General features: G+C 40.7%; 1 protein-coding gene across 1 annotated transcript in view; it reads left to right on the top strand.

Moving 5' to 3' along the window:
- TMEM135 (transmembrane protein 135) overlaps positions 1-13,591 on the top strand; it is a 195,682-nt gene that overhangs the window by 69,862 nt on the left and 112,229 nt on the right. The window contains exon 5 of the mRNA XM_076328343.1: positions 8,794-8,859. Coding sequence (XP_076184458.1) covers positions 8,794-8,859 — 66 coding nt within the window. The remainder of the gene's footprint in view (positions 1-8,793; positions 8,860-13,591) is intronic.

Genomic DNA, 13,591 nt, shown 5'->3' with positions numbered 1-13,591 from the left:
TGGTAATATGAAATAAAGCTCTCATTAATTTAGTGGTCGTAGTGAAACTTAAAAATGTCTGTGTTACAAGACCCAGGGCTGCTGGAATAGCTTGCTGGTGTCATTGAGTGTTTAAATCTCTGCCATTTTCCAGGGGTTAGAGCAGAGAATAGGAATCAGAGGTCTTTGGATTTTGCTCTCAGTTATCCCAATACTCACTGAGGAACTGCGGGTGGACTGTGAAAGCTCACCTCAGTATGTTTTTACTTGTATCACAGAAGAGTTTGACTTCACTTATTTATGATAGCTTGGGAACAAATTCTACAGGAACATCCTGGTGCTCATTGCCATATCACACACTGTTCCTTTTCATCTGTCGGCTTTCTTTCATGGTGATCTTCACCAGTGCTCTTCAGATCAGCAGTGCCAGGCGCTAGAAAATCACAGCAAGTGCCAGAGGGCAGGCAGAGATGTAGTTAAGTAGTTCAACAAGGCCAAGTGCAAGGTCCTGCACCTGGGTCGGGGCAACCCCCGGTATCAATACAGGCTGGGGGATGAAGGGATTGAGAGCAGCCCTGCCGAGAAGGACTTGGGGGTACTGGTGGATGAAAAGCTGGACATGAGCCAGCAATGTGTGCTCGCAGCCCAGAAGGCCAAGTGTATCCTGGGCTGCATCCAAAGCAGCGTGGCCAGCAGGTCGAGGGAGGGGATTCTGCCCCTCTCCTCTGCTCTGGTGAGACCCCACCTGCAGTACTGTGTCCAGCTCTGGAGCCCTCAGCAGAAGAAAGACACGGACCTTTTGGAGCAGGTCCAGAGGAGGGCCACGAAAATGATCAGAGGGCTGGAGCACCTCTCCTGTGAAGACAGGCTGAGACAGTTGGGGTTGTTCAGCCTGGAGAAGAGAAGGCACCAGGGAGACCTTATAGCAGCCTTCTAGTACCTGAAGGAGGCCTAGGAGAAAGCTGGAGAAGGACTTTTTACAAGGGCATGTAGTGATAGGACAAGGGGTAATGGTTTTAAACTAAAAGAAGGTAGGTTCAGACTAGATATAAGGAAGACATTTTTTATGCTGAGGGTGGTGAAACACTGGCACAGGTTGACCAGAGAACTTGTGGATGCCCCATCCCTGGAAACATTCAAGGTTAGGTTGGATGAGGCTTCGAGCAACCTGATCTAATTGAAGATGTCCCTGCCTGTGGCAGGGGGGTTGGACTGGATGACCTTTAGAGGTCCCTTCCAACCCAAACCATTCTATGATTCTATATAGTGTTGGAGTTGGGTATAGCTGTGGGCTCAGGGCAGTGTTGCCCTGTTGTCCTGACACTTGGTGGCTGCATCAAGCCTGGGCAGACCTGTTGTTTCTGCACATTGTTGTTCCAGCGGCGCCTGGCCAGGCAGCAGAAATGTCCCCCATGGATCAGTTCCAAAGGGGGTGGAGGGAGGTGGGAAGTCTTCCCATTGCAGGGACGGTACGGGATGGATGGATGGGTGCATGTGCTCCTTCTCAGCATTTTGGAGCTGGAAATCTGAAGAGTTCACTGCCCCCGAGTCCTGGGGGAGCACTGACTACGTGCAAGTGTGCTCGTATATTCCTGGGCTGGCCAGAGTGGTCTTTCAGCTCTTATCTTTTATTCTATCTGGCAGCATTACTAATCAAAACCATTTTTGACAGTTGTCATGTGCTTTCTGCAGGCTGGCTTGCAGCTGTTTTCTGTCCTTCTGCTGTGCGATTGGAAAAGGAGGAAGGTTTTAGCTGGCTTCAGTAGTTTGCTTCTCAGATGCAGAAACCTCTGCTTGGTGCTGGTGGCAAGGCAGCCTCGCTTGGACCTCCTTTCTCTGGCATTTCTGTCAAGGCAGAGGAGATTAAATGGCCTATTTCTCCAGTTTCCCATGCTGGCTGCTGGCCTGGTTTGTGGGTAATTCAGTTCATGAGTGTTATACTGCCAGTTTTTTTTTTTTTCTTCCTTCTGGCTTCCTGATATTTAGTTAATTGCAGTGTTGAGCTGTTCACTCCTTTGTTGCAGAGAAAACGAGAAAAAGGTGAAAGTCAGTTACAGGCTGGGACCAGGAATCCCAATTAAATACCAAGCATTTTTTGGGAGGGGGGTGGAAGGAAGGAAAGGGAGAAGAACAGGTAGAGAAGAAGTCAGGAAAAGAAAAAAAATTATCATCTTGGAAAAAGTTACAAATACCACAACTGCAGACTACTGGGTTCATATTAAGTTAAATAAATACTAATGCCTTTATTTCATTCTCTTGGCAGTGCACAATACTTGATTATTTTTGTGCTTGGTTCATTTGTTGTGTGTGTGTTCTGCAGCTGTAAGTTTTAAAGCTGTTTTAAGGAGAGGCTGAGGTTGGTGAGCCGGTCTGCAGCAAGGGGGTGTGCTTGCAGCGGAGACATAGCAAAGGCTAAATGCAAAGTCTGTCACCATGATGTGTATTATCTTTTGGGTGTTATGAAGATCAGAGTAGTTTAGTTAGGTAGTAGAGTAGAGGTAAATTAATTCGTAAGAGAGTTCATTAACCCTGAAAGTGCAGATTTAGTTCAACGGGCAAATGGAATTTGTTAGTGTAATAGAAATTGCACTGAACTGATCAAATACCTATGTGTAAAGTTGAACCTATGTTTACATGACAAATCTGCAGATACTCGTAAGGAAGGAGCAAAGTGTAACTCAAAAAGAGCTACCCATGCTATTAATCTTGTTACTTTTAATACTGGTTTATTTATGCTATATTAGTGATGAGTTTTACAAAACCCCAAACGTCTAGTTAGGGAATCAACGTACATTTGTTATTTGAGAAAGGAGAACCTTTTTCATTTAGTAGTTTTGTTGTATAAGATACAAGGCCATGTATGTGCTTTATTTGCTTTCTACCCTCTAATCTTCAAGCTAGTGTTCCCTCCGCCCCTGTAAATCAGAGCAGATTTGGCCTTTCTCTTGTGCATCCAGAGCTTCCACAAGATAGTCCTGCAAGCTGGTGATTGCTGGGGCTTGTGAATATTGCAGTTATGTGTCCTTCTGTTCCTTCTGTTCCTTATGATTCTATGTGCATCTTTATTTTCATTTGGGGCAGGCAGTAAAACGTGATTATATAATAGAATTGTATTATCCTTCTAATATATGTGGACAAATACTGTATAAGTAACCAGAGGAAAGGGAGATCAAATGTTACGGAATGCAAAGGTGGGTGTTCAGTGCAATATTTTCTCTGGGTGTTCACATTCTGAAAGCTGAAAATGGAAAAAAATAACAGAAGTTTCAGAAAACGGGTGCAAGGCTATCATGAGCTCTGTAAAATATGCTTTATGGTGGCATTTAAGTTGTTTAGTCTTTACTGACTTCATAGTTAAGTTGCTTTTATAGAAGGTAAAGGTAAGAAGTGATTTGATCTGCTAATAACTGAACGGAAAGAGCTTGTGTCTCACAGGTGTCAAGTATATACTGATCTAATTCTACAAGTAAGGTTCAAATGGTTCAGTAATGAAGGCAGAGACATTCAGACTCCTTTAAAAAAGTAAAAGACAGAGGTACATGGAATTCACACCTGTAAAATGGAATGAATGAAATTTTTTATGGTTTTCCAGAAAGTAAGAATTTAAATACATGTCTCTTTAAAAGCACCAGTTCAGCTTCAGTGCTGATTTTAACAGATTTTAAATATATTTTAAATCCATAAAATATATAGAATGACAGTAAATTCTATATTGGTATTGCAGTAATTTCATCAAAAGCTGTAACAATAAATAAGCTCATCAGTTAAGTTAAATCTGTCATCTGGAGTAAGGTTTAGATGGAGAGGGTTGCCTTTCACTTGAAATTTTGTGGACAGAAATTAGGGAAAAAATTTGATTTCAGAAACTTCTTGTACATTTTCCTATTCATTATTGCTTCTGAATCTCACTGAATCTCTATTTTACAGCACTCGTGCTTGTTTTCAAAAGCTGTGTGATGGTTAGCTAACAAGGGCTATAACAAGAGTTCATTTGCAATATGTAATCAAGTTGAGAAATGTTATTGGTGATTTCAGATAGACTGTCAAGAACCTTTTCTTAATGTAATTTGCTTTTCGTGAAGAAACACAAATTTTACAGGCCAGAGCTGTCAGCCAGCTATTGTAGCCAAGATCAGCAAACTTAATAGGAGTGAAAAAAAGTCTTTTGTGGTATTCCATCCATTTTTATTCCTATAACGAATTGCACCATTTTCATTTTAATTAAATCTGTAAATTGCTGTGAATGACTTCCAAAGATCTGTGCCTTTCAGGACATATCTTTAAAGATAATTTTTTTTTTTTTTTAAATGCTCGTTTAGAAGTAGATGCCAAAACTTGTCAGGTGATTAAAAAGCATGCGTTTCTAAATTAATTAATTTGCATTAGCAATCCCCTCCACTGCTTGAATTTGGAGTTTTAACTTTGGTAAAACAGTAACTCTTTTATTATAAGACCATTTTATTTTTGTGAATACCTAGAAAATTCAAAACATCTGGAATCTAAAGTACTGCTTTTCTTGCTGTTTTTCCTACAATTTCCATCAATAATGCACAATTATTTTCCACTTTAGTTCTGGTTCATACAAGTGGTTTCTCTCTTTTTTTTTTTTTTTTTTTTAAAAAAAAAACAATTGCAAGGAATTTGAACAGAAGCGACTGCTTTCTTGGAGGGAGAACAGTTGGTCATCTTTGTCTGGAGATGACATTAGAGCTTGCACGGCGTCACAGAGTGGTAAGATACATGAGGCTGCCATTTCACCTCACTTATAATGTAACACAGTATACATTCCTTACAATGAAGAACAATTTTAGGATTCAATAACTATCAGCTTGGCAACACATTTATTTCACACTGAGATCACTAAAACCATCTGTTGATAATTTGCTTTCTTATGGACCTCTGACTCGCATTTCTGAATAGAAGTAATTGCCTAAGCCTGTAACGATTCTTATTTAAGGCTTATTCACAGTGAATTGAATGCAGATAAATCTTAAATTTTTACAGCTTCATAAAAAATCTGATTATAATGAAATATTTAATGCTAACAGAGGCAGAAGCAGTTAAAAAATGATCTAAATTCTTAGTCGGCGGTTTCTTTGGGAACACTTATTATTACTTAAATGGACAGTTTTTCCTTTTTAATCGGTTATCCTGACACAATGATAAATATTTCCAATCAGTTGTATTTCATAGTCACAGTTACACATCCTAACATAAAATACAAGACTATTTTGATATTTTCAGCATTTAAAAATTGACGTAATTTATGCTGTATTTTTAAATTAGGAAGCAATGAATGTAATTGTATGTAAAAACTTGGCATTCAGTGGATAAACGTCTAATAGAAATATATGCAAGAATTTTAGAAGGTATTTTAAGGGTTGAAAAGGGCTGACATTACAACCAGGTAATTAAACTTATTCTAAATGGCATGTAACTGTGGGTGTCTCTGCTCAAGGATACTGTGAATTGTGAACTAAAAGAGCCGTGAAAACTGCTCTGTGGGGCAGAATGAAAGTTTTGACCTGATGCCTAAAAGTATGCTAAACTTTTCCAATAGAAATCTATTGCTGAAGAAGTCCAAGAAATTATTTTATTAGGTAGCCTGTATTGAAAGATAGATTAATTTGTGACAGAGCAGTACTCTGTATGTTTTTATCAGATTTAATCCAATTAAATAAACAAACTTCCTATTTCAATATACTTAATACTTTTAAAAAAAAAATATTTCAAGTTGTGACATTTGTGTTCAATGGATTTAAACTTCATCAATATTGAAACAAGTTGTATGAGAATATTATGCAGCATGAATATTGGCTATTATTGTACTAATAACTTTGGTAGATTGAAATTAAAAACCAAATGTATACCAGGGAAGATGTGTTCCATAAACTGGATTTTTAGTCAAAGCAGATTTGATGTCTTGTAGGGATCCTTTTAATATCAGCAAGATATTATCACATACAGAATTTCAGAAAGTATACGAGGTGTGTGAGCATATTGTTCTTTTTTCATTACTGTTGTGGGATTCTTCATTCATGCAGCTTTTTTCCCCTATTCTTTATGGAGCATTAAGTATGATGGAGTTCTTTAACATTTCAAAAAAATAGACTTTTTTGGTAAATTTATATTTTAAATTTCTCCACCCCCCATGCTTGTTCCTCCATATTCAACCTGTGGAGCTTGAATGCCAGCAGGATGCTCTGTGTTTCAGGATTTCAGTGTGGCTTGGCTTGTCACAGCTAGAAACCACAGAAGGAAGGATGGCCTTCCACTTGGCTGGCACGAAGCGTTTCCACCACTTACGGAGATTTTGGGGAGCTGGGCTGTGCTTCTTTGGGAGGCACAGGGAATTTACAGGTCATCTGTAAATTGCATTTTTTTGTGGACTTGTCACTGAAAACGTTGTTGTGAAATACTGGAACAGGTTGATCAGAGAGCTTGTGGGACCTCCATCCTTAGAGATGCTGAAAATGTGCCTGAACAAGCCCTGGGCAGCCTGCTCCAAGAGGCCCTGGGTAGGACCAGATGACCCAGGTGGTCTCTGCCAAACGATTCTATTTGTGCCTGCATTTGCAAGGCAGAAAGGAAAAAGATGGAAATTGAAGACAGTGCAGGAGTTTGTCCAAAACAGAAGTGTTACAGATAAATTCAGATTTTGAGACTGGCCAAATTTTCCTAGCCTGATCACTTTTATCGTTAGTCTGTGTGATGTTATAGTTTTGTGAAGGTGTTAAAGAAATGTCTGAATGGTTTCATCTTGTTCTTCTTCCATGCAAGACATTGTTTTATTAGAATCTCAACATATTGTTCACACTTAGTTTACTTTGTAGAAAGGATACAAACTTGAAATGTTTTCTGCTAATGCCCACCTCCTTAACCTTAAACATTACATCAACAGTAAGCTTGGGTCTGATTACTCTTTTGAAAGATGAACTTTTTAAACATCGTCTTGGATTTTGCATACCTAAAAACCCAGTAACTTTATCTCCAGCCTTGTCATTGTCAGTGCACGAATGGCTATAGGTGGCCTCATCCCCCCCCCCCCCCCCCCCCCCGCTGTTTGGGTAGGAAGCTGTGATTGTAGTGCTAATCTTCTTAGTGATATTTGGTACATGAAGAGTCGTGCCCATGGGAGGACATCTATGGTGCTAGATTTGCTGTTGCTGTGATTTTTTTCCTTGTTTCTGAATGGTTTTGACATGTGGCATTAACGATGTGAGTACAAGTGTATTAAGAGAGATCTTTTACTAGTAGATGTGAAAAGAAAGTCACACACACCAGTGGTTTTCAAAAGAAACAAAAGCAGCTTAGCTGTATTGACGGAATGCTCAATTCGGTTGAAACATCCTTAAAAATGTTGGTGAAAGAAACCAATTTTGGGAAATACAAAAGATCGTATGAGGTTCGCTTCATCTCTCAAAGAAGAAAGGTTTGAGAAGAAGAATCGCACTTGGGCATTGCCCTGCACCGTTGCGGGTGTAAATGAAGTAATACATTTTGCAGTCCGAGGTTCTGGAGCTCACACATTCATTTACAGATGGGGGGGAAACATAAGGTAATTAAAAGCTCTTTTATAAAATTCTTACCTGCAGGCAATTATTTAGAAAAGGGTAAGCCCCACTTAATCTGTGTCTAGGAAGACTGAAGAATTAATCTCAAGAGATATCTTTGATATTACATGTGTTGAGATACAGCTATCTTAAGGTAGCGTAGCATGAACCCAGCAAGTCTTGCAGTCATGTAAGCATTGAGCTGCTTATTTTTTAAATCGCTATTTAGAAAGATAATCAGCTACTGCAAACTACTTTTATTTATAAACTTTCTAAACATTTTTTCAAACAGCCTGCTAATTACTTTTTAACATAGACCCTTAAATGTTAGAATATTTTTTTATTAGAACCAGATATTAAAAACATGTTTAATTGCAGTTGAAATTGAAACCGACTTCACTACTTGCTATGGAAACTAGTCTTTAAAACAAATCTGTTCTTGTGTACACTGATGTGCAAATCCATGTTTTTATGTAACCAGTGAATTTTTTCATGCCTTTTTGCAACCAGCTTGTAGAAAGAAATGTGATACAGAACCTATGCTTTTTTGGTATTATAGCCTGAATTAAGAGTGAGTAATCTATGCTTGTGTCAGAAGTATGTGCTAATTGTCTCACTGGATTAAAGAAAGGATGGGACAACTAGCACAGAAAGGTATGCAACCTAACTAAAGATTAACCTAATTAAAGATTTCCCCAAAGTTGTGTTCCCTGTCATTTGCACATGATGATGTTGTGTTTTGTAATGCCACCGTTATTAAGAGGGGCTCAGGTGCTTTTAGGAAAAGAGTTGCATCATACTCTTGTTTTCTGATACTTGTTTGTTAACTTAAGTGTATAATATTAAACAGCAATTTAAAAAACTAGTTTCATGAGTTGTAAAATACCATATAGCTATTTTTTCCCTTAGTATCCCACTTTTACCTGACAACCTGTGGAAGACCATTATATGGGGCTGAGCATCTCTGGCCTGAATGAAGAGTCTTGTGTATCTGCTGCAGTGTCTCAGGAAGTACCACAAACTGTTAAGGTGGCTACTTCAGCTGAGACCAAAATCCTTGATAGACCTCTCGCCTTGCAAAAATCTTTTGCCTAACCTATGCAGACTGTTCTAACTAACTTACTGAAGCGATTCAGTTGTAAAATGGGTGCTAAAGGTAGCTGACACTTTAAAAAATGTTATAAAAGCTGAAAGAAGTCTTAATGAGCTGGGTTGTCTGTTTTTTAAATAACTGATTTGTGTGTGTGTTTTGTTGATGCAGGCCACAGAAACGTTGTTCCGAATGGCAGTAGCAAGAGGAGCTATTACACCTTTAAGACACGGAGAAGTAAGGCTAAATATATTAGCTTTTCTGAATAAGTATCCTTTATACTTTCTATGTACTCCTTCTCATTCTTTTCTACAGAAGAGTGTAATGCAATTTCCAGAAGTGTTAGATATGGAATATGTGCAACCCTTCCAAATTCTCTCTGTTGAATTTTTTTTTTTTTCAGTGAAGACTACTTAATTTTCTGTGTTTTAATGATCAGGTTGCCCAGAGAGTTTGTGGAATCTCCATCCTTGTAGTTACCCAGTGAATGGTGTGAATTATGGAAAAATCAAATTATATATTTTTTTTTAAAGGGTAACTAATTGTATCATGCAATGCAAAATACTGGGACGATTACAGGCATAATGATCTCTGTTGTGAACATTATTAGCAATATCTGTGGCTGATACATCTTATGTTGAGCCAGTTTAGCTCACTGCTGTGGCAGAAAAAGTTCCACTTTTTTCTTCAGATATTCCCTCTGATCTTTTATCAATTAAACTGCCTCAAAGGCTAGAGAGAACCAGATGAGAAGCAGCAAGATAAGTGGTGAGAGGATGTAGCCGTGATTAGCAAGAAGGGAACTGCGTGAAAGTGCATCTATGTGATGACAGAATCTTAGAATCATAGAATCGTTTAGGTTGGAAAAGACCCTTAAGATCATCAGCTCCAACTGTTAACCCAACACTGCCAAGCCCACCACTAAACCACGTCCCTAAGTGCCACATCTACACATCTTTTCAATACCGCCAGGGATGGTGACTCAACCACTTCCCTGGGCAGCCTGTTCCAGTGCTTGACAACCCTTTTGGGGAAGACATTTTTCCTAATACCCAATCTAAACCACGTCTGGTGCAACTTGAGGCCGTTTCCTCTCCTTCTGTCGCTTGTTACTTGGGAGAAGAGACCGACACCCACCTCGCTACAACCTCCTTTCAGGGAGTTGTAGAGCACGATGAGGTCTCCCCTCAGCCTCTTTTCTCCAGGCTAAACAACCCCAGTTCCCTCAGCCGCTCCTCATCAGACTTGTTCTCCAGACCCCTCACCAGCTTCGTTGCCCTTCTCTGGACACGCTCCAGCACCTCAATGTCCTTCTTGTAGTGAGGGGCTCAAAACTGAACACAGGATTCGAGGTGCGGCCTCACCAGTGCCGAGTACAGGTGGACAATCACTTCCCTGCTCCTGCTGGCCACACTAGTTCTGATCCAGGCCAGGATGCCATTGGCCTTCTTGGCCGCCTGGGCACACTGCCGGCTCATGTTCAGCCGGCTGTCAACCAGCACCCCCAGGTCCTTCTCTGCTGGGCAGCTTTCCAGCCACTCTGCCCCAAGCCTGTAGCGCTGCATGGGGTTGTTGTGGCCAAAGTTCAGGACCCGGCACTTGTCCTTGTTGAACCTCATACAGTTGGCCTGGGCCCATCGATCCAGCCTGTCCAGGTCCCTCTGCAGAGCCTTCCTACCCTCGAGCAGATCAACACTCCTGCCCAACTTGGTGTTATCTGCAAAGTTACTGAGGGTACACTCGATCCCCTTGTCCAGACCGTTCATAAAGATATTAAACAAGACCGGCCCCAGTACTGAGCCCTGGGGAACACCACTTGTGACTGGCCGCCAACTGGATGTAACTCCATTCACCACAACTCTCTGGGCCCGGCCGTCCAGCCAGTTTTTTACCCAGCGAAGAGTATGCCTGTCCAAGCCAATAAGCAGCCAGCTTCTCTAGGAGAATGCTGTGGGAGACAGTGTCAAAGGCCTTGCTGAAGTCCAGGTAGACCACATCCACAGCCTTTCCCTCATCCACTAAGCGGGTCAGCTTGTCATAGAAGGAGATCAGGTTGGTCAAGCAGGACCTGCCTTTCATAAACCCATGCTGACTGGGCCTGATCACATGGTTGTCCTGTAAATGTGATGGTGAACTTTACGTTGGCATACTGTGTCTTGTTACACTATTTCTGAGGTATTCCTTGGGCTTCAGTGGAAATGCTATTAACGCTAAGCTAGATAATTTATAGATAAAACATGTAAGAATTGTCCAGAGTTGGCTTTTTGTGTAAGAAGACAGTGGGAGAAATAAAAAGGCCTTTTTTCTCTCCTATATTTTTATCAGGCTGTATGCAGGGGGAAAAATATTTTGACACAAAGAAGATCTTTTCGTTAAATTTCATTGTGGAATTATAATTTATTTAGTCTGAAAATGAGGAATGACATTAATCAAATGAAATTAATTTTTCCAGAAAAAATACATAATTATCAAGAGTCATATTAAAATTTTTTTAGCTCTTCCAAGAAATTGCTAAATGTTTGCACAGTCCATAAGTAGAAAGGCAGCCAGAAAAAAAGTTGAATATGAAGTAAAGTTGACTGTATTCTGTTTGAGAATTGTGAACTTGGCAGTGAAAATCAAAGCAGAGCAACTTGTTTATTGGAAATTCCAAACTACGGAGGCAGCAGTCCAAATGTACAAAAGTGCCGTTCAGCTTTTGTAGCAGTACTTAAAAATGTAACCCCATTTAACAGTTAAGAGGGGTAAAGCTGTTCAATACTAGAAGGCAAAAATCTTGTAAATACTTATTTGTTTTAAATTCATAAACTAAAAAAATGACAATATTTGTTCTGCACTGCTGAACAGATTAATGTGCAAACATTATTCTATACAGGCAAAACAGGGTGCATGAGAAACTATCCATTATAATCCAGCTGTCATCACCAGGTGTATTTATAATTTTGTTGTGGTTTAACCCCAGCCGGCAACTAAGTCCCACACAGCCGCTCGCTCACTGCCCCACGGTGGGATGAGGGAGAGAATCGGAAGGGTAAAACTGAGAAAACTCGTGGGTTGAGATAAAAACAGTTTAATAGGGAAAGCAAAAGCCATGCACACAAGCAAAGCAAAACGAGGAATTCATTCACTGCTTCCCATCGGCAGGCAGGTGTTCAGCCATCTCCAGGAAAGCTGGGCTCCATCATGCGTAACGGTTACTTGGGAAGACAAACGCCATCACTCCGAATGTCCCCCCCTTCCTTCTTCTTCCCCCAGCTCTATATGCTGAGCATGACGCCATATGGTGTGGGATACCCCTTTGGTCTGTTGGGGTCAGCTGTCCCGGCTGTGTCCCCTCCCAGCTTCTTGTGCACCCCCAGCCTCTTCGCTGGTGGGGTGGGGTGAGAAGCAGCAAAGGCCTTGACTGTGTGTAAGCACTGCTCAGCAATAATGAAAACATCCCTGTGTTATCAACACTCTTTCCAGCACAAATCCAAAACACAGCCCCATACCAGCTACTGTGAAGAAAATTAACTCTATCCCAGCACAAATTTATAAGATTGAATGTCTATGGGAAATCCCTTTTCTTCTCCTTCCAACCTTTCCCCATTCATTGGGACTCATCAAGGCTTTATGCATACAGAATTTTTAATTTTTTCCTTTATTATTTTTGAAGAAATTGAAAAATGAGGTTGTACGTTTTCTTTGACTTTTGCATGTGGTTTATCAAATTACTGTTGAGAGTTTAGACAAGTGTGCTGCCGAAAGTAGTTACCAAATTTGAGTACATAGTTGTAAAAATTATTCAATTGTGGGATATAGATCATAAAGGTTCCTGAAGAACCTTCTCAGCAGTTCCCTTGCTCCTCGTTGGATTGAAGTGTAGTGGCATCCATGGGAGGGAATCAAACTCAGAAACATAATTCATTTTCAGGATTCAATATGTCGTTTTTCATGTTAATTAGTTATTACTGTCTGTTGCTTTGTTTTGGGGGTGGAGCATGAGGTGGTGCGTGAGACAGAGCCTTGCAGAGTTTATTTGTTTCTGTTAGCACTTCTAGCTTGTTCCCAAATGATCCAAAAATTGTATGAACAGATGCGATCACACCAAATCTGTGGCTGTGATTGTGTACAGAAGTCTTAGGGTGCATTTCATTAATGTCACAAGGTTTAGAGTCGGTGATAGGCATAGCTGAGAGCTGTGCATTCAGAATGCCTGGACCTCACACCACCTAGAGAGCCCCTCCAGCTGTTTTTTCTGCTTCTGGTCCTCATGCAGCAGGCTAAGAACTGCTGCCATCTGTTTCTCACGCTGTCCAGCCTCTTCCAGACAGAGCTGCTGTCTTCGTGGGTGCTGGCTAATGTGGTAGCACTGATGGAGTTGAGGAAACGAGCAACTACAGCCTGCCTGCTGAAGAGGGTGAGAAGAGGAATAGGAGGAGGCTAGTGCTTCAGAGTTGACTGTTCATGCTTCCCGGTTCTGCATCCCTTGGAGCTTCTGCTGTTGTGTGCTCAACCCCCAGGGGAGAGCCAGGAGGAGGAGTAAGGGTTGGCAGCAGTGGCTATGAGAAGTCACTGGATGCATGGTAGGAGGATGGAATGCATTTGACACAGGTTAAGATAAAGTTTGATGGCTATACATGGAGAGAGAAAACTTCTGTAATTTTAATTGGTAGTGAGCAATTTTATTCACATGGAGCAAGTGATATACTAAAACCAGTGTGTCACGTAAGATTTGTACATCATGTGGAGGTACTGAACAAGAAGGAGGGATCTGATTAGGATAATTAGCTTGCAGGACTGATGTTCTCAGTCCCTGTAAAGGAGGGAAACAAATGCACACAGCCCATCCAGAGAAGGAGCAGGAGGATAAATGGAGAGGGTCGAACCCTTAATGGAAAAAATACTATGAAATACATAGGCTGACATGGACAACAGAGGTAATATGGTAGAGGCATGATTCCCAGAGAACTGGAACTGGTATCAGCCA

The sequence above is a fragment of the Aptenodytes patagonicus genome, chromosome 1, assembly GCF_965638725.1.
Source record: "Aptenodytes patagonicus chromosome 1, bAptPat1.pri.cur, whole genome shotgun sequence".
Classification (NCBI taxonomy): domain Eukaryota; kingdom Metazoa; phylum Chordata; class Aves; order Sphenisciformes; family Spheniscidae; genus Aptenodytes; species Aptenodytes patagonicus.
This window is presented reverse-complemented; position numbering and strand designations above follow the sequence as displayed.